The sequence below is a fragment of the Falco punctatus genome, assembly GCF_963210335.1.
Source record: "Falco punctatus genome assembly, chromosome: 4".
Classification (NCBI taxonomy): Eukaryota; Metazoa; Chordata; class Aves; order Falconiformes; family Falconidae; genus Falco; species Falco punctatus.
The window spans coordinates 92,504,467-92,531,861 of record NC_137583.1 but is presented as its reverse complement, the minus strand read 5'-3'; the positions used below and the strand labels follow the sequence as shown (position 1 = coordinate 92,531,861).

Sequence of the window (27,395 nt, the reverse complement as noted above, 5' to 3'; positions counted from 1 at the left end):
TATTTCTATCTTAAATTTTGCAATTTAATATCCAGCAAATGCAGAGAGGCAGCACAGATTTTTTTAAAGGTAATATGTTTGCTTTGTCTGGCTTTCTTTTGGAAAGAAAAGTAGTGAGTTTTCCTCCCTCCTTCACAAACCGCTTTCTTCATCTTTGCTTAAAAATATCAAAACCCTTTCACAGATACAAATTGTTAAATCAATCTTTTAAACAAAACAAAACAAAAATTGGTAGTTAAAAGTGAGAGAAAATCCGGCAGTTAGAGTCAGATACAATTATGGAACCTCAAGATATTAACCTTAAGAAGCCCGTGGAAGGCCCATGAAATACCTCCAGTCACTGGTGACACTGCTCAAACTGCATTATTTATGAGACAGCAAAGGGAACACGGCCCCACACAACCCTGTGGACATTGAAGGTGCACGTTCAGGAAAAGGCTGCAATAGGGAGGTGATGGCAGCACTGGAACAGGGGACAAAGAGGCTCTGGGTTCTCCATCCCTGCAGGGTTCCAAGCTTCACTCAGACACAGCCGCGGGGATCCTGAGCCAGTGTGGGCAACAGCCCTGTTTCAAGTGGGAAATGGGAGAGGACAGCCTCCCAGGATCACACTAATGTCTTTTTCTGTAAGCATATGCATCCTCAGCAAACACCCACAAAAATTACAGGCACAGATGAGAGAAAGCAGGTGAGTAAGGCTATATTCTGCCACAGTGTTCCCACAAAGAAGTATTCAAAGATCCTTCATCTCAGTTTCACAGGCTGATTAAGACCACAGCTTTTATGGAGGAGGAAATTGAACACAGCTGATTTACACACACCGGTTTTTATCGATAAGCTATTATCAAGTATTTGATGACAAAAAGACGTGAAAACATAACAAATGGACAGGAACAAAGCCATACATAGACAGCATCATCCAAATATATTCCCATAACTAGTGTCACAATGCTCAAAATACCTCTCAAACACAGACGAGTTTTTCACCTGAGAAAAAGAATAATTTTAGTGTTTCAGACATTAGCACAAAGCCTTTGTCAGACTTTTAAAGACATCTTGCTGAACAGAGAGTTTCCTAAGCAGCAGAGTTTCCCTCATAGCCAAGATGAGTGTAAGGGAAAAACCAGAAGGAGAGATCAAACACAAATCTTGTGCCTCCCTCTTATTTCTGAGCCAGCTTGGAAAGACGATCTGATGTGGCAGTCCATTTCTCGCAGAGGCTATGGTTAGCATCCATCTTGCGGACACAAGTCAGATGACTATTTCTTAGATGATAAGGTACTAATGTTATTTTCCTTTCTGACTTTAAAAGAAAAAAAACACCCTCCTGACATTTTAAGTATTACCAATTTTAGTGAAGAGACCTTTCAAGTAATCCCTGGATGCAAAATGAGGTGGTGCTTTCTATCCATTACTCAGAGAGTAAATGTTAACGTAACACAACCTCCAGCACAATAGACCTGTATGTCCTTCATGCTGCCAAAAAGGCAAAGCCAGGAATAGCTGCAGAGATTGAATCATACATCATCTCTACAGCAAGAGCCCCACATTTCAGGTTTGAAGCACACTGGCTGGAATAGCTTGGCTGTAGCTTTTGCAGTCACAGCTCAAGCTATAAGGGTAGAGAGCAACGGCAGCTTCTTATCCATGCAGTTTCTTCTAGCAGTCTGGATTCAACATACAAGGATAAAAAAACCCTGTTCACAGCTTTCTGGTTTTGAGAGGAGCAGGGATGTTGTGCATGTTAATGTCCTTATCCCTCTCAAGCCCCCAAAATCTGCCTGCATCAATACGCCGCCACTGCAATGAGTTTTGGTGAAGAAGTAACCAACAAAAACCCCAAGCCAAACCCCAATCAAACCAGACTGAGCAGAGTCAGCATACATTGCATATCAGGAGGATCAGCAAGAAGCCAGTACAGTAAGTGGCGGAAGGCCAGGAAAGCAAGGCATCCCCAGGGGGAGGTTGGAGCCAGAGGGTGATGTTACTGAAGAGAAGCATGCCATGCGCTGCCTGCCGCTTGACCCACTGGCCATCGCGCAGCCCCTAAAAGCCAACCTCAAGCGAACCATGAGCTCCTCGTCCTGTCCACCCCAGCAGCACAGCCCCTGTAGGGCAGCCAACACGCTGGGGAGCACAAGGCAGTCCCCAGCCCAGCACACTTCCCACAGCCCTGACTGAAGGAGAAGACAGGAGTGATAACAGTGACTGATAAGGGGGGTGGGAAAGCATCCCCGAGAGGGCGGCTGGAGCAGCAGCAGTCTAGCTCAGAGAAAGCACGGGCAACGGTCATAAAATATGGAGCGGATTACAGGCTTGTTTTCAGACTCTGACAAAACGCCAGGGAAAGGCAGTGAAAAACACAGTTGTCTTGACGATGTATGAGGGGGTTTAGTTTCATATTTATCTTTTGCATTTCACACTCTACTTGTGGGATCTGAAAGCCAGGAAGCCCAGGAGGCAGCATAGCTTGCCATTTACCTGTAGGTAGCTCACACATCAGTCAGGTTTTACACAGTGTAACTGCCCTTCTGTGAAATCACAGAGGTCTGCAGCCCACCGCTGACTTCTGAAATGTTGAACCCACATGGACAAGGGAATTTACCAGTTCATCTTCTGCTTGTGCCAAACATTTGCTATATTCTGATAGTCTTAGTGAACAAATTGAAAAGAATCAGAATTCTGTATTTTTTTAACACTTTTAAAACACCCTATTTCAGTAAAATGTACAGGCAAGAAGTTAACAGAGTAGGAATTTTGCAAATACTTAAAGTTCATACTGTGCTGAAGTCCTTTGCAGAATAAGCACATGCTGCTGCACTGGGACTCAGAAAGACAAGAAACATACTTCAGCAAAATCTGGTTAGAAATACCTAACTGCAAAATTTTCATTTCTTTTTGTTTATGTGCACTAAATGCATTTTATGCACTTGCATCATGAACCACAGCACAATGGAAGGTGCTGGCTTATCAAAAAAATGCTGGTTTATTTCTTTATTATCACCCAGAATATTTCTGGTGTTTCAAGCCACACTGCACTGCTGGCTGACTTGTCCATTCAAGTGCTGTTATACTTGGGGGACTTGCAGTAGCAACACCATTCTCCCATACATCTGTACGTATATGCATCCGTTTTAATATATTTATTTATTACATACACTAAGAACAACCTTGGAAGTTCTTGAAAAATACAGACCTGAGGAATCCTTGCTACCTGCTTGTCTCTATCCCTGGGAAATTAACTGTATTTTATTGCTGTCGTGTATTGCTCTGTTCCTTTACCCAAGTGTGTGTTTCTACCTGTGAGACTGCACTGTAAAGACCAGAAAAATCTATAAAGGGATTGTTACAGTAACAGATGGAAAGGCAAAATAACAAAATGAAACCCAAAACATGGTGAAAACAATAAGGGCAGCAAATAAGCCACGGGCAGGGAGGCTGCAAAGCTGCTGGAGGAAGCACATACCTGGCTCCAGCCAGGCTAGGATGTTGCACCAATCCCAGAGGTAAGCTGGAAGGAACAGGTGCCTTAAAATGCTGATTGTTTCTAAAACGCAAGAGCCGGGTGTGGGGTGTGGGTGTGGGTTGCTGGCTGAGCGGAAGAGGTATGCATTAAAAAAGGCTGGGACATCATGAGCACTGTCTAGTACCACAGGCTGCTCCTTCCGATGCAGACAAGGGAGAACAGGACAAAGTCAGAAGCCCTCTGCACTGCAGGCAGAAGTTACCAAGCTTAGGCACATGAACATCCATTTAAACATCTCTGCATATATATATGCATATAGAGACCTCTCAGAAACATCCTGTAGGACTTCAGAGCCATAAACGTCATTATTTTAAGTTGTTCTTTTTTGTTGTTATTTTCCTGAAATATATGTGTTTCTCATCTCAGACATGAACACATCTAAATCTGGGGTGGGGGTGGGGGATGGATAAAAATAATAAAAATCCATGTAAGGCAACTGCCTGCCCCTGTTGAATTACAACTGGGCTGAAAATGAAAGAACAATGAACTCCACGCAAAGGAGAGAAAGGTTCAAAGGGTCGATAGAACATACCTGTGCTGAGCTGACAGCACCAGACAGCTGTACAGCAGCCTTCAGCTTTACAGGACACTTGGTTGCAGGAGCTGTGTGCATTTTATCTGGGGTTCCCTCTTCATCATTTTGCATTCCCTCACTCTCAAGACAGGGACACTTGGACACATTTGGCTGGTTTTGGCATAGTGAAACCCAGCCTATTCCTCCTTCCACAATGGCACTCACTGAGGGAACTCCTTCTGCGCCATAAGAGCACTCCTACCCCTGCACACAAGCATCGAGCAGAGGATGTGAATTCTTGGATCTGGTATTTGACCACCGTGGTCTCATGGAGCTTTTTCTTGGTTTTGCCTCACATGCAGAGGAGGAGAAAGCCAAACCTTCATGTAAACCCACATGCTTAAGAAAAGAAAGTATGTCTCCTGAAAATACCACACCATTGGTTTCAGCCAATATATACTCATGTTAATACAACTGTCACCACAGAGCCAAATCCAAACTCTGCTCACCTTCAAGTGATTTGTTCAACATAAGAATTCAAACAGCCTGTTGTAACTGGAGACAGAAAATGTATCATTCCAAATCACATAAAACCATATCCAAATCCAGAGAAATTATTTCTGAAAATTGCATAAATGGATCTTTTTTTTTTTTTTAAATAGCTTCCTTTCAAAGACAGTCTGCTATCCAGATTACAGATATTTACACAAGCTTTTGCATCTCCCTCACAAACAGTCTACTAGTGTTTCTGACAAAGCTGATATTTATATGGGTGGTCCTGCCACCACCGGTGGCACTTACACTAGCATCACAAATGATTAGTCTTCCTTTTCTTCTTGTCTCCTTTACAGATAGATAGTTTACACTCTGATATTGTACACTACATTGTAAAAGTGCCCAGTGAAGTAAGGGTACCCAGTTCTAAAGAAGCATTAAAGTCTAATAAGTGCTAATAAGTCTACATTTGGCTGTAGAAAGCAAAAATTTTCACATTTACCATGACAAAGTGGCTAAGAAAATAAATATTTTCCATTGTTAGGGAACACTTTCATAAACAGATTCTAAGGAAGTCCATGCACAAGTGTTCAGAAGGAGCTGCTATCCAAACAGATATGGTACAGCAGTCCTTGGTCAATAAAATGAACACAGGATGAGCTTTAAAAAAGAAGGAAGGAGTATGGACAAAGACATTTTATTTCTCGTGTCTCTACTTCCAGCTGAATAGCTGTGGCTTGCAATAAATAACTATTCCCTTTTGCATTCCACAAGAAAATGGAAAGGGGGAAAAATGAATGCCTTGAGCCAAACCACATGTCTTAAATTTTTCCCTGAACATGACCCTATGCAAAACATGCAGCAATGGCGAAGCCAACGGACATATGGAAACAGCATAAAGGAGAAGCAAGTGGCACTCACATTAGAAAAGACTTGAAATCACAAATTGATACTACATGGCTACAACATGTCAAGCATGCTCCTTTACAGCTAGGGCTTCCCAGGAACTAGGAGCAAGCTCTTGTTTGAAGATTAATATAGCTTCCCAGCATACACAGTGCACTTCATAATCATTGCAAATCAAGGCTTGACAAAAGGCTTTCCGGGAACGGGAAAAGGACAATGGTTTGGGTTTGGTTTTTTTTGTTGTCTTTTTTCTTTCAAGCATTAGATAACAATGAAATACAGCAGAGCTTGCATTCCTAGAGAAAAGCATTTCTAAATTGTGAATGTTAAATAATAGTAATCCCATGCATTTTCCATTGTGCCTATCATTCTGAGACATTCTAAACCCCTTTACAGATCAAACTATTTGGCAGAATGATCCTGGCTTCTGCCATTTCAGTTGGAGCATCGGCATACCAGTCAGGTGTTACTCTAACCATTAATGAAATTCTGCCATAAAATTGCAAAATTTGCTCTATGTAAGCTGCAGAGCTAAAGAGAGATCAAGCAATATATTAACAATCAGGGCTGCAGGTCACTTCTAAGGCACATTCCCAGGGAAGGTTAGCTATGTTTGGATTTCAGCTGCCAAGTCTATTTTTTAATGCTCTTAGAATGGTCCAGAAACCTGACAAAGAAAAAAATAACAGAAGGGAAAAAATGAGGTCCTGTCATATAAAAGAATTTCTTTTTCTGACACGTCTAATAAAATAGAAAGTTAAGTCTAGGGTTGCAGACATGATGGTGAAGACGGTCACTGTAGTGGCATCTCTACTTTCAGACTGAAGGTAGTAAGTAGATGCAGGATCAATTCTTCCTTTGTCTGTAGGGTTTTAAATTCAGTATGTCTGAGACGAGTGCTTTAATTTGGTCCATCAGTGTCTCCCAAAACTGTGTTGAACTCAATACTCTCACGCTCAAACCTCAATTGCACTCACTGAAATGGAACCAATGAGGGAATGGTTGCATAGGCTGTGGGTAATGACAATCACTGGGGATAAAAAGGATAACTGAGAGAGATCTATATCATGTTCCAAAAATACACAGCAAAAGGAGAAATTGAAAGTAGTCCAGATTACCTCTGATCCTCATGTGAGAGAAATAAGAAATGAAACTTCAAATGGCAAAAAGAAAGCTGAATTTGGGTGTGGCATCCTGATCAATTTTTATGCATAAATATTAGGCAACTTGGTAGTAGGACACCAAACCATTACCTCCTCCTTCTCCAGTAGATTGTACACAAGACCCTGTACAGTTTTGCTTACAGTCAAAACCACACCTTGAACTTTAATATTTCCCCTTCAATTTTCAATCCAGCCTGTCCTGGTTTCAGCTGGGATGGAGTTAGTTATCTTCTTGGGAGCTAGTGCAGTGCTGCGTTTTGGCTCTGTTGTGAGACTTTCCAGTTCCTCAGGCCTTGCTAGCAAAAAGGCTGGAGGGGCACGAGGAATTGGGAGGGGACACAGCCAGGTCAGCTGACCCAAACTAATCAAAAAGGTATTCCATACCATGGGACATCATGCCTGGTATAGACACCTGGGGACTGGCTGGGCATCGGTCGGTAGGTGGTGAGCAGTTGCACTGTGCACCACGTGTTTCCTTCTTCCGTTCCCTCTGAATTTTATTTTTTCCTATCCCCTTTTGATTAGAAGTGTTATTGTCACCTTTGTTATCATTGTTCTTTCATTTTTATTCTGTTTCAATTATTGAATTTTTCTTATCTCAACCCTTGAGTTTTACTTCCCTTTCCAACTCTCCCCCCATCCCTCTGGGTGAGGGGGGAGTCAGCGAGCAGCTGCGTGGTACTTATTTACCAGCCAGGGTTAAATCACGACACAGACTCACACAGATCAACACAAAATGCAGTATCAGGTCGCACATGAATTCCACCAGCTCAGCACAATGGAACAGCTAAGTGGATCTCTGAAAGTTTAGACCTTCTGTCCCATTTTCACAACTCCAAAAATATCATCAATACTTCCAAATATTTCACACTGGCACATCTGAAAAGACTTTGCTGGGGTTTCAAGTCTTTGCTAGGTTTTCAAGGAAAATCTGATTAAAGCAGATGTTAACCCTAGAAAAGGAAGCTAAACCTAATTTTGGCATGAATATCTCAAAGTATTACACTTTTGGCTAGTACAACACAGATCTTCCTGCTCCACATAACATCATTCACTGTCATGGCATGGTTATCACAGAGAGCAAAACCACAGAAGCACAATGCACAGCACTGCTAGTCTAGGCAGACAAAGCCTGGGCACTTTTATGGGCTAGCCCAGCCCAAGGCCAGCCACAAATTCCAGTTTGCATAGACCACTGCATGATTTCCAGCCCACTGGGATCAGGAAACCTTTCTCTTCAGATTTATTTACTTACTGGTTTTTCTTCTGGGCTCCCATTAGGCACCTCCACAACTCTGAGGTCAGGGTCCACCTGCACCCTCGCCCTTGTGACAAACTGGATGACTGATGAACTGTCCTGAGAAGTAAAAAGAGAAAGAATGTAATTTCAGGGCTGGGGGGGGGGGACGGGACACCACCACCCCCTTCAAACAAAACCATCAAACATTTGCCACTGTAATAAACATTAAACACATCTAGACAATGCTTAGTGGAGGCTGGGTTGACATTGAAGCAATATCCTGGTTTTAAAAACCCTGTCTGGAAAAGTATAACTCATACTCGTAACAGACAGACAAAACTGAGCACGTTATTTCGGATTAAAACAAAATCAGGTACACTGGACTTTAAACACATCATTTGTATTTGGACTGTTAACATTTCCCACGTTTACTGCAAAAGCAAAAGACAGAATGTTGCCAATCAACACAGACAGGCTCAGTATAAACCATCAAAGAAAAGTTCCTGGTTGGTTTTCAGGTGAATAGAAAAAGGATACCTGAAACCTGGGATAAACTCAACTATATCCCAAGGTGAAAACCTCTTAATTATTTGAACCTGTGCACTGCAAATAGCTTAAATATTCAGTGTACACTTCCCCTTATTAATACATACTTTGCCTATATTTTACACAGAGAATTTTAACAGGCACATTCCAATAAGCTGCCATTTCAACTCATAGATTTGCCATTTGTATGCTGTTCACCTTGGGGAGGATGGGTGGTAGGTAGCAAATGGCATGCGGTGGTGATACTGACCCAGAGACATGGAAGCACTGCACATCTTTTAAAGGGGTGTTGCTAATGCTCATCTCGGAAAGGACCCAGCAGACAGGATGAACCCATGCCATGACAGGGCTGAATTTCTGAGAAGCACATTTTGTGTGCGCTCAGCTACTTGCTTACATGCTTCAGCATTTCTATAAGCATGTAACAAATACCTGAAGCCTCTGGCCTTGCCTATATTTCCTGTAACAAACATTAGCAGACTGGTTGGTTTCAGCTGGAATAACTCAGGGCTATCAATTGCTTTAGGAACCGCTTTCTAATAAGGGTGCTCTCTCCAATGCTTTTAATCTAGCAGCTATCATCAAAGGCAGGTTTATTTTAGTAGGTTTGTGTTATCAGCTTTTTCCTTAACAATCTTACAGCATCTTGCCACAATTACAGCGTCAGCATTTTTGTAAGTAAAGGAAAACGGGGCAAGACACAGTCAATCACTAGAAATGTAAAAGATTTGCTGTCTCATTCAGTGGCTTCAGAGAAGACAGGAATTAACTTGCAACCATTTGTTTCTTGTCACAAATGTCAAGGTCAGCATTAATATGGTCACTACGTATCTTCTTTGAATAATAATTATTTGAAGTTAAAAATTACAAAAAACTGCCACGTCTCTGTTTACACGTAGGGAATGATAGTTTGTCACAGTTTACATGCGCTTACTCTACTTTTCATTATTCAGAATGAGAACTTTGAGAAATCATTTCAACTTTCAGAAGTCTCTAGCCTTAACACCATGCATACAATTAGGGGCCTCATTCGTGTTTCTCAGTGTATAAATTTCTCAATTTATTTCTGTCTTAATGGCTAATGGGTAAGAACTAGGATTAACACCTCCATACACACTGTTGATAAATAGATCTGTTTTTTTTTTACACCATGGTGTTTTTTTAACACATTAGTAAAGAGAGGAAGGAATGCAAGTTTTGAGTCCATTGGCGCCCATAAGCATGCTGAAATTGGTATCTAAGACAAACTACACACGCAGCAAGTACCTTCTTCAGTATCTCAGTGTTCAGCAGCGTGTAGACACTTATATCGCAAGACTCTGCTTTGGCTAGCGAGCTTAAGTTGCAGCGTATAATTAAGCAGGACCTGCCTGGTCTTTCACAGTCCTACAGGAAATAAGAAAAAGCTGTTAGGCAAAGGAAGAAAAAATTCAGTGACAAATTGTGTGCAATTAGCAAGCACACCAGCTAAGTTACATAGCAAACTTCTAAAATACAGCACTCCTGCATTGAAATAGCAGCAACTTTCAAGACCTGAAGACACCTAGGCAGAGACCTGCGTGAAAGCAAGCCAGGTAAGATTCAGCCCTCTTGCCTGGAAAGTGCCTGGGGCCAGGGGAGCGGGGCTACTGCTGCACATCAGCCCTGTGCACAGGTCAGGTGCTGAGCATGGTGTGGGGCCCTGCTGCCTCACGTGCCTTTGGCAAAACATGGGAGCGAGGGCTCTGGTCACCGAGTGTGTGCTGCTGTGTCAGGTAACTCCCTCCCCACTGCACATCCTGAAACCTCCTATTTCCATTTAAAAGTCAGATTGTTTAAGTTGCTAGATATCCCCACAGCACATCATCGGTATTGGTACACAGGCACCAAACAGTAGCTCTATAATGAGCATCTGCTTGAGTTCTTCATGCTAAGCCACGCAAAATCTTTTGTAAGCCCCACTGTATGTTCAAGTTTGCCGTAAGTGGACTTTCTTACCAATACTTTTCTGCCAGACTTTGTGAAAAAAGCAAATATTGTGTGGAAAATATTTTCATTCTCTTGAGGAACAACGCATGGGCTGGGGTTTCTGTGAAAGGAACAGCTTCCTTTGTCCTGACCAACCTGCAAGCACAATTACAAATCACAATTATTATTCTGAATTCAATTAATGACACAAGAAGGTGGGGTCAGCCTGTCCATGAAAATACACCTACATCCGAGTTGGATGTCTGGACTCCCAATTAGTAGTAAAAAGAGACACATAAGCATTTTGGGAGTCAAATAATCCTAAACAAAGTATCTGAAGCAAGCCAGACCAGTCATGCTCTGGATATGCTTGTGCCTCTTGACTAGGTAGGATACAAATGTATCTAACCTAGCTCACATGTAGGAGCCTGAAGATAAGAGAGGGGAGGAAAATCTCAGCAAGATACAAATCACCACATGGCATTTTAAGTCAACAGTGTTACCCCGTTCTTTACCTTTATTATAACTGTATTATTTGGTGCTTTGGCCAGTCTGCCTGTTTCACAGCTTACATCAGAACTAATGAGAAATGAAATCTTTGTGTAAATGCACCAGTCTGGACACTAAATCTGCTCCTTTGCCTTCAACATAAATAGTACAAAAATGAACTTTTTGTATCATTAGCTTATTCACTTGTCCAGAAAAGCAGATGCTTGAAGCAAGTGAAACTTACCAAGCTTTGATAAAATTATCTTCAGTCAAGAAACCTTGCACTAGAAAACCCTTCTCTCTTTTTACGGCTTATGAATATTCACTGAAAAAAATATCTATTGGAATTTAATACAAACTATGACAACAAAGTATCAGCAAATTCCTCCCGCTGCTACCCTTAATAGTTGTAAGAGTGGGAGAGATTTTCCCACAAACCACCAAGTGACATTCTTACACATCCTGCTGCTGACCTCCCCACCACCTCTACACTGAGAAGGTGAAAATTTGTACCTTATTCAAATCACAAAACCTTGAAGGAGGGAGAAATAAAGTTGCTACAAATATGAAATCAGTGCACACTCTGAGTCTGATTCTGCGTTAACTCAGTTTATAGCTGAGTTAACCAAAGTATTGCCAAAAAACAAACAAACCCCAGAAGTCTATCTAGATCTTAAATGCTATTTTCCAGACAAGTGATACCTACGTCTCTTGGTAAGATACACCTTTTGTTTCACTGGCCCACAAGTTCTTCATATCTGTTCTTTGAAGTACGTATTCATAACCTATCTTTACATAACCTGTACTTATGTTCCCAACAGATACAGGCACAGGTAGCTACCTGCAGTTTACAGCCTCCTTGGGATCAACTAAAAACTAAGACTATGATGTTCTCCATTTGTCCAGATCACCTGGAATGAGTTTTCGTTATTTATCATAGGTAAGAGATTCACAAAGCCTGCTGACATTTATTTTCCTTTCATTCACATAGGAATTCGATCCAGATCAACCAGAAGGTTTATGTTAAATCAAGAACAGCAAAGAGTCAAGACCTAGTCACTATTTCCTTTTTCTCTCTGAAAGTTTGAATTACCAGACACTTGGACAGATGTCATTAGATTCATGCAAGAGATACAGAAAGGACAGTATGAGCTTCTGCACTATCCCAGCTTTTGGTGTACTCTTCAAATAGTTCTGCTTTACATCCTGTACAAACACAGAGTAAGAACAAACCAAAGAAGAAACGCCTCACAAGACTAAAATAAATTATCTGGCATGAAGCAACATAAACCTGGCCCTTTTTTCTCTAAATGATTATCTTTTCTTGAACTGAAGCTTGGCTACATCTTGTCCTTTTTAGAACATTTTAGCTGAAACAAAGGCAGGCACCTTCAGAGGACTAAGTCTGAACTTGGAAATACCTTTTCCTCTCTGCCAAGTATGTAGCAATCCTACACGAGGCTATTACTAAATTCAATGCCTCAACCCATCTTAGGAGGGACACATGCAAGAACCAAGCGCCTCCTGCCACCTGAGCTGCTCTGGAACAGACCAGCAGGTCACCTGTAGCCTGTTTTGGTAGCCAAAGGCAGATGCCACTTCCTAGAAGGCGGCAGACACTACTGCTTGGTCTGCAGAATTTGGGGAATTCAACCAGGCAGAAATTAGGTCATACTCATCCGTGTATCTGTGGTCAGTCAGTGTATGCAGACAGCCAGTAGGCAGGAAAGAACGCCAGGCACCTGGGAAGCACTCTGTTCCCTTTAGCACTCTTTGAAACAGCAGAGCCACAGAACTAGGAAAAAGTAACTAAAAACTTTGACACATGGGTGGATCATGCTGAGGCAGAAGTAAATTCAGCCTTTCCAAAGGACTGGTCATAGCTGTGTTCTGTTTTTTTTTTTTTTTATTATTATTATTATTATTATTTGGTTGGTTGGCTGGTTTTGTTAGGGTGACTGTCAGACAGTTACATTTCACATCATCTCTTACTTTCCTCAATTTTTACAAGTATAATGGTTCACTCAACCAGTCAGATAAAACTGCGATAATTTTTCATTAAACTTTGTTTTCAATTAAAACTTCAGCTCTAAGAAATCAACCAGCTAAATAACATCTCAGCACAGAGCTCCTGCCTGCATTATGCTGAGACTGAACCACATCTCTGAAATACAAATCAGGATTTGGCCTCATGTGTGAGCCTCTCCTTTCAAACACAGCGCTACCCCAGCCACCTGTTTTATTCCTTGTGACCAACCCCATAATCTGGTACATAGAGAAGAACATTTCTGGCAAAGTTTAAGGGCTTTACATGAGCAAATGTTTACAATTTATAGATGCAAGAACTGCACACGTCTTTCAAACGGCTCTTTGACAAAGTCTTGCAGTTTCAGGGTACGTGACATACTAGTGCTTTTTTGAAATTTCCATGTCATCTCAGCAGCCAATAAACAGAAAGGAACAACCCTCAAAGTAATCTTCCTAGGACCTGGGATCTAACATCTCACAGAAATAGCAGGAGGAGGTTTTCGGAGCAGTGCAGAGGGTGTGGAAAGAGATGTGTATTGCCTTTGTACTCAGTACAAGGACTATACAGAAACCACAGAGGAAAATCAACATCCAAATCCCAACACAAACAAACAACAACAAAACAGGGGCAGGGGGAACAGGAACGGAAGGGAAGCTCTCTTAAATCCTTTAAGACATGAAGACTGCAGCTTGAGAAATAAAAATTCTGTCCTGAGCAAGGTACCAAGCAGGAGCAGCCCTGTAGCCTCCCAAGGAGGGACTTTCAAGGAGCTGTGTCAGAGCTGTCTCTGCTGAAGTTTGTTTCATTTTGTTTTCCAGAAGGCACCTACCTGTTTTAAAGTCCTGTATACAATCATTTGCAGTGTGGTGCACTGGCAATACAATTAAGCCTCCTGTACTCGAAGCGTACCTAAAACCTGTACCCAAACAGATGTAGACAAAGTCTACAGTAGCACATAAAGTTGGTCAGACAAATAGGTGAACCGTAGCATCCTCAGCACCTGATGTCCATATCACATACTTTTCTATGTCGCTCTGAGTCTGGTGCTGTGGCCTGCCTATGCTGCAGCCACAAGTGAGTGTTAAGTGCACTCTTTGAGTGCTCTTTTGTGTTTCTTTTACCCCCAAAGGAATCCAGTTGGTGCACTCTGCGATGTGAACCACAACTCCCTGCGTAGGGAGGGCTGGGGATTTTGCTTTCAGAGTTCACTTTCTGGACTGAACTAAGATGTTAGTAAAGAAATACTGTAAGGCACACCTTGGTCTTCAGCCCAGCAGAACTTCTGCAAAGGGTGATGACTCCAAACCTGCACAAAATAGACATTATGCACACTTGCTAAAAACAAGTTTTCATTTTTTTCACCCGTGAGTGTGGATATTGCATTAACTCCTATGAACAGGACTCCTGGAATTCATATGGTTTCTTAGATATTAGAACTGTTATATGTCTACATAAGCAAACCCTTCTTGAACAAAAAAGTTACAGTCAGTCTTGACTATACAAAATTCCTCCATAACTGGAAGCGATTTTTTTTTTTTTTGAACCTGACCTAGCAGATTTCATTGAGCAGATTTACACTGAAGAAAAAATGGCATAACAATAATTCCAAATGCCTTAAATTATTTTCTACTTTTTCTTCTTCTCTACATACAATAGTCTACACTCTCACATATAGCATTGGCTGCTACATATATAATTTTTTTTTCCAGAGTAATAGCATTTGTGACACAGAACTGAACATCAGCAACTACCGATCCCACACTTCAACTCCTGGAAAAACTTTCCAATTAAAAAAAAAATAATTGTATTTTTGCAAAAAAACTTACATTTTCAGATTTTCAATTCTAAATTAAAAAATTCATAATGGGTGATGATTCTGATGGAAACCCAAATATTTTTTTTAAAAAATCTCCACAAAAATTTATAACTTGGACTATTTATTATGATTTGTCACTGTTCTAACTAGAATGAAGCATGTTTTGACCATCTCGAACAATGTCTTCAACTTCCACATGAGGCAAACCAACATGAACAAAAGTAAGATTTTCCTATGCAAGTTTTTACTGACAATAGTTTCTTTTTACCAGGCTGTCCACGTGTAGGGATGTTCCTATTCTCTAGGAACACCTTGTCATAGACTGCACAACACCTAACATCAATGCTTCAAGTGCGTTAGTTTTTTCCTAGTTTTTAATCTGAAGCTCACAGGAACTTTTAACAAACTGCTCAGCCCCAAGTCTAAGAAAGGTAAATAATAATAATAATAATAAAATCACGCTAATATTCCCACTGTGGAATATCAGAGTTATTCAAGCCAGCACAGCCTGCATTCTTGAACGTCACTGGATGCCAAAATAGCCATCTACAATTTCCAATACAGAGATGTGATGGCTGGGTTCCTCACTGAGACACCCAACAGGCCTGCCTTCAGAAGGTGGACACGTGACGCTTCAAAAATCACCACCTTTTAGAGAGGTTTAGCTGGACATCCAACATTCTAAGGGACTGAAAAATCACTACTCACTCATGAGAGAGTGTGTGTGTGTATATGTATTTTTATATTGCATTCAATGTGTGCATAGATATCTCTCTGTGTTTATGCACATTGCATATAAGACAGAACACTTGTACTACACAGACTGTAAATGGCACCTCGCATAACAGGCTTCTAAAGGGCACCATAACTCTTGCAAAGGCTAATAACACTACTAAATCCATCATCATGCAGAAAAGGGGAATATCCCTTATGCTGCCTACTCTCCCCATAAATGGCCACACGTTCAGAGACAAGTTAGTCTCTAGCTTTGTTAATTTACTGGCAGTTGTTGTTCCCTTAAAGGGCCCATAAACACACTTGAGAGACAATGTTTAAGCAGGACAGCCTATATAATGGGTTACTGTGCCAACTTTTTGTTGTCAGCACAAACCACTAAGCTTCTCAGAGACAAGACGTAACCACTGGAGAAAGCAAGTGCGTTACTTCATGCTTTAAAAATGCTGTGTCTGCAACAAGGAAGAAATTCCCACAGGACAACTTTAGCGGACTCTGAATATTTGAAAAGTCTTACAGAGCAGGGGCAAACCCATAAAATAGCAACAATTTTTAATCATACCGATTACACCACCCTTTAGAAAAAGTGGCAGGAGGACATTTCTGAATGAAACACTTGCATGTAAAACGTATCGTGTACGCTCCATAAACATTACATCCTAAAAAAAGCTGCAGTATGTTTAATTGGGCTGTATGGGAATAGCATGCTGCATTTACTACGACCACAGGGTTCATCCTCTCTGACTTCCCAGGGTTGTCAATGAAACACTTTGAACAGTTCTAATTCAGGTGAGCCATGGGTTTAAGGGGGTTGGAGTTTGTAGCAGGAATAATACACCTCACTGCCTCAGCATATCCCCCTTCTACTAGCAGCTCTGTCACCCACCTTTAGGGTACTCATTTCTGCTCATCCGTAGCTACTGTCAGAACATGGCAATTGCTAGCAAGCCTTTGGGGCCTTTAAGAAAGGCATGTTGGCATTTGTTAGCAAACATTTTAAGGGTTCAGGACACACTGCCTGTAGGATAAACTTCACAGGTAGACTGAAAGACAGCGGCCTCTTCTAGACTTAACCTCAACTCATTCAACAGGCATCAAAGGTGAGCCCCTCCATTTTTTCGGAGCCCTGTATCCTCCAAAAGATGTCAGCCTGAGATGGAAGTTTAATAGAATTTCCAAACAGGGAGCTGGGAAGGTCAGCTGAGGACCAAGCACAGGGAAGAAGAAATTAGCAGTTGGCATAGGGTTAAGTATGTGCATGTGATAGGAATCTCTTGGAGGAATGAAACTGAAAAATAAAAGGAAACTATCTGTTGCTTCCAGTTAAGCATTAGGTACAATCTCCCTGCTGCATGCTGCATGTAAGAAACCGAAGGCTAATCCCATATAATGATTAGCATTTTACAAGATAAACAGGCAAGTAAATGTGTATCTTCAGCTTACTCCTTATAGACAACAATAGCTCCCATTAATGCAAAAGAATTCATCATGGTGTTAAAACTTGAGTGTCTCCAGGGTCTTCCAGTAAGCCTGATTCCCCTCTTGAACTAAATCATCACCAGCTATTATATAGTGAGAGACTGGAAGCCAGCAGAATTAAGCTGACACAAAGCAAGCTGAAGGTGGAAACCAGCTGTAAGTGTGTGTGACGGAACCAAACCCATGTCCGATCATGGACAAAGTGTGGGGGCAAGCTCAGGGAAAATGTCACGAGACACAAAATATTTGAAATAGTAATTTTAGCTGCAGGAAACATGCTCAAGGTCTGAACACAGGTCAGTCATTTCAGAAAATTGCTAACATTGTTCAGCTCTGAAATGGATGCCTTTCTCATCAGCCCTGGGGTATGCTGGCTCCAAACAACAGTTTGGCCATAGTCTTCTCAAAATTGCTGCCAGATACTTTTTACATATTTCTCTTTTCTTACTAGGTTTTTGTTTTGTTTTGTGTTGTTTTTTTTCTTTTTTCTTTTTTCTTTTTTTACTGTTTTCTTTATGTACAAATGCCTAATCAGTGGTTCAAGTTTGCAAACTGGATAATAAATAACAGATGCACTTTTGTTTCTCTTTGTTACTAACCACAGCACATTCATCCTAATATTAAGGAAAAAATGTATATGTGTTCCCTGAATAAAGATACTGATCCACCCTTTAGTAGGCGAACAGAGATGAATTGGTAGGTATGGTTAATCTAACATGTCACGCTGAGAAAAAAAAAAAAAAGGTACTGACAAGAAATTCCAGACAAGGTCAGACTTTCAACAGTAGACAAATAAGTTATGTAAATATGTTATCTGAGTACTTGCTCCATATGCCAAAAACGTTTAATATTCACAGATAATGAAACATGTTTGAATCAGAGCAGTTTTGTTGATTCTGGCAATAAATTTAAAAGCCACTGAAACAACAGAAAATAATCTTTTAAATTAACCCATTTTACAACTCATACACAACTCTTGAAAGACTTTGACTAAAAATAGCAATGCCAGTAAGGAAAACTAGTACTCTACACATCCAATAGGTAAACTTAAACAGCATGAGGAGAGGCAAGATTTAAACAGCAAAGCAGAGATGCTAAAGCATTAAATCAGCATAGAGTACTCCACTGTAGCTCTGGCTTCTGCTCTTCCAGCGGAAAGAATACCAGATGTGTGTTTGGCATAAATCTGTGCTAACCTGATTGTAACGCCTGTAGATGTTTTTCTGGTGCACTTAACCCTACAGCTCAATTAAATAACCTGTTAAGTGTGTTTGATTAGCATAATCCTGCAGCATTTGCCTGGTCTTGGCCCTGCAACCACTTTGCACATACTTAGCAGCAATCCCCAGAAGTACCACTCTCAAGAACTAGTGCTGCCTACCCAGTTTAGCAAAAAAACCTAAGATGTCTGATTTAAAGTTCCTGCCTTACAAGACAGCGGCTTCTTTTTTAGGCAGAGGGCACTGCCATATGTACACAGTGAGAAGAAAGACTGACCACTCATCTGATTTAACTGCAAGGTCCACAGAAGGTTCAGACCTCCGAATGAATGAACACCATCTTACATGGAAACCAGTTTACCTGTAACAGTCACGTGCTCCTTATACATAAGCCTTTAACAGCTGAAATCCAAGAGATTGACAGCTACATTGCCACTATGATGAGTTGTTGAAATACCTAACCAATGTATGAGAGAGCAAATAGATCTTAAGGTACGCCTCTATTTAAAAAGCCCCTGAGAGCACTTGGGGTTCCGTGCTCCTTCAGCTAGGTTCCACCTGTCTCCAGCACATCCCTTTCTACAGCCTTTCCTATGGTGCATAAACCACAAATAAGCCCATAGTTTTTCTTTACTTAATTGTTTGATCTTCCTCATGGGTTGCATTGAAGTTAGGATGAAAAGTTCTGAAGATTGCAGATAAATACATTTCCTGTAGGGCTCAAACAGTTCAGGTGGGATATTTTGCTAAAGCAGATACTTGCCTGTATCAAAAAGGTACCTAAACTCAGCTTGAAGATCTAAGCTCTCTTTAGAGGCAGTGGAGAGAAGGTAGGACCTTCAAGAGGACAATTTTGCTGATCTATTGTAGACACTTGAAGATTAAATGAGTCATCTTCATTAAAACAACCCTCTTGGGGGGTGGTGTGGTAGTGTTGTATTTTAAGTTAGGTAGATGTCCTTTGTTTCCACGACATCCTCAAAGTTCTGATTTATTGAGACTTTTGATACTACCTGGTACCCTGCAAAAGACGGGAATGCTGTACTTTCAAAGTCTGGAAAGAAATATGACAAAAGATGCTGATTTCCACTCTGATACACGAACAGCGTGTAAAATCCTTCTCCCATCAAATGGGAACTAGAGTTTCTACACACAAATACCCTTTCTTTCTTGGTTTCCAAATTTACATTTAAACCACAAATCTTGTATGTTATTACAGAAGAGAAAGGCTAGTTTATGGATCTGAATAACCTTACATCATCATGTAAGCTAAAAGAATTAATCAATCAGCTCTTTCTTGAATTTCCTCCTTCATTGTTTTTTGGCAGGAACACCTTCAACAATGGGAAAATGGTGAAAGGATTCAATTCTTACATTCCTTCAAAATTATATATATATATATATATAAAATAATAATAATAATTTGTAGGCTCTCTTCTTTCCTCATTCAGTAGTTCCTTCACCAGGAGAGGCTTCCTACTCTGGCTGGGAAGCTACAAAAAGTCTACCATATATTTTTTTCCATACCTCAGTAAAACTCCTGATTACCGTGGTATCTACCTGCTTCCCTCATTAATTTGATAAGAGCTACTGTATATACTCAACTCACTTCATAAGACTTCTTTCTTTATCTGAACTTTTATAAAAAGGCAGATCAGCCACCTTTTTCAAATTTGAAATTGCACACACTCAGCCAAGAAAACAGGACCTATAGGCAGTTCACAAAGTAGCAACACTTTTAGTTGATCCAAACCATTTATCAGACTGGCACATCATATCGACAGGTCATGAGAGAAGGTCATGGGGAGCGAGAGTGCTGGAAAATTTCAATAACTAAGTAATCTGACAGAGTTCACTTCTTGAGTTTATAAGCTAATTGTGACCAGTGAACACAGCAAATGTTGCCATGGTCTGATTTAATACTTAGATCACAGTGCATTTTTTCCATGTTTTGATGGCCTTGATTTTTACAGTACTAGCCTTTCTTGAAATACATTTTTTTTTCCTACATTCAAAATATATTTTCCACAAACATACTCTAGCATTTAAAAAAAATAATTCACAGCTTATGCAAATACTACAGCACTCTCCTTGCTAGAAGATTTGGTGAAAACAAATAGAAAATGTTAGAAAATGTATTCAAACCCAGTTTTCAGCTAAAAATCCAAACTAGGAAGTCACAGAAAACTTTCTGCCATGTTAAGCCATTTTGCTGTATCCTCAAGGGACTATCCAGCAATGCATGAAAAGATTATTTTGAAATGCTCTAACTGCAGTGAACTCTGAACAAAGCACAGCTTTTGTATAGTGATTCAGATGGCTCCTGTAAAGCAAAAATGCCATGATTCTTTTTTCTCCACTTTATATTTATTTTAAGGTCCCAGCTCAGGAAAGAACTTAATTTTATGGTCAGGCACCCTTTCCTGTATAACAATGAAAACTAAATGAGAGCTAAGTTCCTTTTCACTGAAAGAGCTTCAGTTCATCATGCTGACATTAGGAAGATGTTTATGAGAGCTCTTTCTGAGCTGCTCTGGGGTCCTGCTTCCCATGTCATGCCATGCTGGACCAAGGGGTATGCTTCTGCCTCCCCTCACAGCCATCCCAGGAGCAGGCAGATGCACCAGTTCAAGTGACAGGACTCCCAGGCAAAACCAGATTTAGTTGCTATCGCAGAGGTGCTCTAAACAGGAGGTGGGGGAGACACCTTCAACTGCCTAAGCAAAATGTTTTGGAATAGCCATTTAAAGAAGTAATTAAAGTGAAAGAGGCAGGAAGGTCAGCAAGTTTCTGTATAATACATTCCCTGGAATTAATAATTTCCTCCTGCAATCTAGCTATGCCTTTAAATATGGTGCCAAAATATGTGTATGTCAGCATGTGTATAACAAACACTGAAATGAAGAGACTACAGGGGGGATGACTAATACAAAGGGCTAAAATAAATCTTGCTGTAAATCCAAAATGTTCCTATACAATCCTCGTATCAACAGTGGCAACCAGCAGCAGCTTACATTGCTGCTGGAAAAAAAAATGCTACATGAAGTACTAGCAGCAAATATTTATACCTTCACATGCTGGGACTCTGTATATATGTTTTTACAGCCAAGACCTGAAACTTCAAAAGACAGAAACTAAACAATTTTAAACTGGCTGCCAACAAACAAGGGGGTTTCTACATAATGATAATGATATACAGGTTTGCTCCTGTACACGGAGTGTGCAACAGTGAGCCTGAAAATCTGAACATATGCTTCAAGGAGCACTCGTGCACTACCAGCACTTTAAAGAGCTTTGACAGCCCTCCTTTGCTTATGGTTTTAAACATCAGCAGTGCAGTAGCTGAAGCATCTTATTCTTATGCTGCAAGATAATAACCTACAGATAATAAGCAGAAATTCCATTTGAGGTTTTCAAATTGCAAAGATTTCTTTTTCGTTATACAAGTGAAGAAAAACCTCAAGCAGCCTGAGACCTTTCACAGAACAAGACAGCAAGCTTTAACTCTTCCCCTTAATGTCTGCCTGCTCCTTGCACACATTACTGTGCAAATGCCAGAAAGAAAAATGACATGAGTGCTACACAAAACTGGCCTTAAAAATGTAACCTGTCATCAGCCAGGAAAGACTTGTGGCTCTGGGACTGACTCCATTTTACTTTTTCTGCTTCAACATTCACAGGGAAAGAATAATGTTCATTTCAACAGCTTTCCTTATTGAACATGACAAACTTCTCTACAGTCCCATGCTCAGGCAGCCATTAAGTTAGAAGGCAACTTGGAAAAGGAATTATCTTCTACTCCTCCATGCTGTTAATTCATTTCCAGTTCAGCTGTTCTTTATTTTTTTTTTTTTAATCTAACTGATACCCAGCTTTCATAAAGGCACAATCCAGGTCTCAGCTTCTCAGACAGAAGTATGGAGTGAAAATGCCAAGTAGAACAACTCGAGGACTTCTGTTTGTCCTTCCAACAAAAGCACTTGTTATTTTGCTCCCTAACCAAAAAGTGATGGGAACGCTGGACCAGAAAATAGGGGCTTGAGCTAAGTGGCACGCTCATCCTTAACGGCAGTAGGCTTCACAAGACTCAGGTTTAACCCATTTTTCAGTCTGTGGAGACAAATCTTAAAGGCTAAGCTTAGACACCTAGGGAAACTCAGGGAGACTAGATGGCTTTTGTATTGTCAATGGAGACTGGCAAGTGCTTCTCCAGAGTTGTTTCGATGCCTCTCTCTCTCTCTCCCCATTAATTACTAGAGTAAGAAAACATAGTAATTTTAAAATATTCTATTAGTAGTAATTACTAAAACACTAATTACTACACTTAAGATATCAAAAGCTACATGCACGGAGGGAGTTTCTCATCAGAAAATTGAGGACACTTTTTCTTTCCTTCTCCCTCCTTTCTCTGAATTCCCCTTTTATTTCATTGCCTAGACTGGAAACTCTTTGAAGAGACTGTCTTGCAACATATGCATCTCACTTTACAACAAGATTATCATCTCAGCAATAACAACACAATTCTTTATATCCTCAGTATTGATTCATCTAAACAGGCTCTTGAAAAAAATAATAAATCAGCGCTTGCTGGCCTGCACGATGCATGCAATAGAAGCAGCAATAGCTCCTTCCAAAACCCCACAAGTGCACATGGTACTTGCTCTGGGTTAACACCGTGTGTCTTTGATGCTGGGGACAACTGTCTGAGTGGAGTCTAAACAACCTGGCATCCCTGCAGAGTTTGGGCCTCCAGAGGAGGGGTGACAATCATCTGCTTGCACTGCAGTTGGCTTCCAGTTCAAACAGACAAACCCTGTTTCCAACTGTTAGTCCCTCGTTCATCACAATCGTGTTTACCTTTGCTGGAAACTAAATAAATAGGCAGGCAACAATCTGATCCAGTTCCATAAATCCAGCATCAGAGTAATCCCAGACATATTGCTAATTTATCAACAGCTTCAGGAAATACCCTGGCTAATTTGGTAGGAACTCCCATTGTGACAATCTTTTTGGATGCCCTGGAAAGCAGCTCCTTGGCTGGCAAGTCAAGTAGCACTTCCCTTGCCCTCCAAATTAGCTGGATACCCAAAGGAAATTACTAATCTTTCAGCTCAAAACCAAAACACACACAAGCATAATGAGCACTGTTTCCCTTTGTGGAAGAACAGATAATCAATGCCTTGAAGTGTGGAGGATATACATCTCTCTCTTAACACTAACTCTACCGCACTCTGTTTGGGTGAAGCTCTTCTGTGCCATCACCTATACTGTTCCCATCATAACACTTTTACCAACAAGCTGAGTTCTTTCATTTACTATGTTTTTAACCTGGCTTGAAACCTCTGCAAGAAAGCAATACAAAAATACATAAAACCAAACGAGTGCTAATTTGTTCTTATCTGCTTCCAAAATACCATTTGCCACTGCAGAATTTCAGTATCTACTATGTAAAATCAAATGTCACTAGTGAAATTCCCTAGTTAAAATGACTTGTAAAACTTCTAGCATTTCCTTTTAGTTTGAAATTTCTGATGGGGAGGAAGTTAACTTGATTTTTTTTTTTCTAGTTTTCTTTCAATTATCCATTTGCTTTTATTTCTGGCTTTCACTGTTGACTTGTTTCCTTTATATATAAGGTGTTTGTTGGGGGAAGTGCTGCAGAAACTCCCAAGACCCTTTGAAGAGTGTCTGAACATCTCTAAGGCAGAACTCCAAATGCCAAAAACACCTCTGACTTGAATTTCCCGGGAAGAAAATCTTAAAGCATTTTCTGCAATAAAGCCAAAAGCTTAGAGCAACAAGAACAGAGGAAGCAAGAGGACTGTCATTTCCTCTAAGAGCAGCAAGATAATAATTCCTATTAACACCTCCCAGAGATAAAGGCCGTTCCAGTGGGCCATATGTGACTCTCTTCCTTTTATTATTTTTTGTGCCTGAAAGACTAGATCAGTCAACACAATATGAAGGAATTAGTTCCTGGCACTATCTTGTGTGATGTATGTGTATTTAAGACATAAACTCTACTGGTTTCACTATGCATTTTCACCCGTAAATTTCACAGCTGTACTGTATATCAGAGAAGTGGCAAAATAATTATTAACTTTAAAAAACCCCAACCCATGATGTAATCAAATACCAATTGCTGTATCAACAGTTTCAGTCACAGATAAATGACAATTCCTAATCCCCTGTATTAACGTCAGTTATTCTGAAAGGTCCAGCAACACTGACACCTAGAATGGTTAGATTATCGGTGTAAAGGTACAACTACAGAAACACCTGCACTGTCTGAAAGGATACTACCGCCTTTACTGCAGTTTAGATTCTGTTAAAACTAAGTTAAAACTTAGTTAAAACTAAGTTAAAACTAAGCAAAAGCTTGAAATATTTAATGACTATTCTTACAAAAATGCTCTTGAAAAACAGCTGTTATAACTTGTTTTCCGAAGTTCATTCCGATCTGCTGCTTGCTTTTTTTTTTTTGTTTTGTTTTGTTTGTTTCTTTAAGTATATTTGGTATGTGAAAAGATGAAGAGCTCCATGATTTTAGTTCCCTTTTCAGTCAATAAAAACTCAGTGGGAGAGAAGCAGGAGGAAAGAGAGTAGGATGCTTTTCCTGTTACAACAGCAAGACTAGGGAGACATGGGTTCAGTGCCTGGCTCTGACAGAAATTTCCTGTGTGACCTCAGGCAAACCATTTGGTGTTTCAATTATTTATCTGTAAAGCAGGGATAACCACTATCCCAAACAGGATTTGCTTGGATAACATTTATTAACATGTCAAAGGCGCTCAAAAAGTCATGTATTAGACTCCTTCTGACCACATACCCAAAACCAGTGCTCGAAATGACCCAGGGTATGCCAGTGTATCATGTAGACATCTCATAAAACCACACTTGTCTACTAGCACTCTTCTGCCTGCCATGCAAATAGGTCTCACAACAGCAGTTTGAAATTTCTACAAAGACAAACTGCAAAGTAGAAGCCAGACATGAAATAACGTGGGGGCAAATGCAACCTGTTCCTAGCAAAAAAGGATACAAACTCTGCAAATATTTATTATCACAGTGCCCAAGACCACACCACCCAGCTGGGCCTCCTTTAAGCAAGCCATCTGAGGTACAACAGCAATCAAAACCAAGTTAAGTGCAAGATTTAAGGTTTTTGCCTTGTTTTTCTAACAGCTATTCAAAACCATATAGTCCATCCCATCCTTGCCAGCGTAACTTAGTCTTTATAGAAATGATGACAAACTATGTCTGGAAATTAGCCCTTGCCTACTCAGGTGGGTAGCATATACCTCAGATAATTCAAGCATGTAGAACAGGTGTCGTGTCTAAGACAATTTGTCCAGAGTTCTGGAAGAGCCAACACAGAGAAACAAGCAATGCCTAGAAGGAGTTTATCACAGCTGAAGTTAGATGGGCTGAGTTTTCTGTTCCTCTCTCAGCTACACAGGAACATATAGGATAACTGACTAGACGAGACACTGATATTTGGGCAGACAAAATCCGTTAAGGAGACTCCCACCTTTCTGCTGCTGCCCCAAACACAAACACGCACCCTGTCCCACAGCACACAGAGACCAGGGAAGGGACAAGGAAACCAGTCACGATCCCTTGACAGACAGTGTGTCAAAGGGAAGGTGATATTTCATACATAAGGCTGGACTAAAAAAAACATGAAAATGCAATGCCATGGAAAATGAGAAATAGGCTGGAGAATTAATTCAGTTTAGCTGGAGAACTGACTCAGTCTATACAATACTGGTGTCTCATACAGTATCCCAAAAATCTGTTTCTCAGTGATTCTGTCTTTAGTGCCCATCTGTAAGCCATTTTTGTGTATATACATATATATATATCTTCATCTCATACCTTTCAACAGCACAAGTCTTGGAAATCTGCTTAGAAAATTCTTATTGGATCTATATTTACACAGATTCAGTGACACAGTCACCTGCACATGGAGGATGGTAATATTATTAAGCCCAAAGGCTAGAAAACTAGCTAACGATAACGAAAGTATAATACTTCTTCTCAAGAAGTCCAAACAGCTGGTTCCATCTCACAAAGATTACTCTGAATTTCAGCAATAAATTCATCTCAGTAGTGAGGTTTCCCTCTCTTGGCCACCACAGTATATATGATGGTATTTTATTGTTTTAACAAAAGCTTTGAAAGTAATAAATAAATATTAGAAATGAAATCTAGAATGTGTCTCCTTCACCACAATTTATTTTGATTTTCTTTTTAGTTGACAAAATCATCTTTTGAAAAACACTGTTGAAAGAATAACTTTCTCTGTTACTTACATTTGTTAAAATAACACTCAAAAAGAGCAAATTATAATATGGACCACAGAAAAATAGATTTTGATAATATATTCAGACACAGCTAATGTTTTTGCAGATAGCATGTGTCCTGGTTTCAGCTGGGAAAGAGTTAATTTTCTTCCTAGTAGCTGGTACAGTGCTGTGTTTTGGATTTAGTATGAAAATAACGTTGATAACACACTGATGGTTTAGGTTATTGCTAAGTACTGTTCATACTAAGTCAAGAACTCTCCAGCTTTCCATGCCCTGCCAGCAAGGAGGCTGGGGAACACAAGAAGCCAGGAGGGGGGAGAGCCAGGAAAGCTGACCAAAACTGGCCAAAGGGATATTTCGTACTATGTGACATCATGGTCAGTATATAAACTTGGGGGTGGAAATCTCTGCTCAGGGACTGGCTGGGCATCAGTCAGTGAGTGGCAAGCAATTTTTTTTAAACAAAATTGTTTAATAACAAAAGTATAGTGCATTAGTTCATTTTTTTGGTGTTTTTTGGGGAGTTTCCTCCTTGAGTTTTATTTCTCTTGTTTGTTTGTTTTTTTCTTATTTCCCTTTTCATTACAATTATTGTTATTATATTTTACTTTATTTCAATTATTAAACTGTTCCTATCTCAACCCATGGGTTTTATATTTTTTTCTGATTCTCCTGCCCATGACACTGTGGGGGGTGTGAGGAAGCGGCTGCATGGTACTTAGTTGCTTGCTGGGATTAAACCACAATAACCACAGGAAAAGACAGGGAACATGAGTCAGCTTGGTAACACATCCTGCTGATACTACATACACCGTTTAATCAGGGAGGGCTGATTAAGACTCAATCCTCTTTGGAGGTGTGACTCAGGGAAGTGTTCTCCACATTTCCTTAAGGATTAGCCTGACCTAGTTTTATGCTGCATTGTAAGAAACCAGGAACACACAAGCAGCTGGTTGCCCTAGGTGAGAGAAAGCAGTCAAC

The 27,395-nt window shown here is 40.3% G+C and overlaps 1 protein-coding gene across 1 annotated transcript in view; it reads right to left on the bottom strand.

Moving 5' to 3' along the window:
• The window catches only part of ITGA9 (integrin subunit alpha 9), a 231,036-nt gene that overhangs the window by 21,863 nt on the left and 181,778 nt on the right, over positions 1-27,395 (bottom strand). The window contains exons 24-26 of the mRNA XM_080383261.1: positions 10,368-10,493; positions 9,657-9,776; positions 7,860-7,961 (exon numbers count right to left, since the gene is read on the bottom strand). Coding sequence (XP_080239387.1) covers positions 7,860-7,961; positions 9,657-9,776; positions 10,368-10,493 — 348 coding nt within the window. The remainder of the gene's footprint in view (positions 1-7,859; positions 7,962-9,656; positions 9,777-10,367; positions 10,494-27,395) is intronic.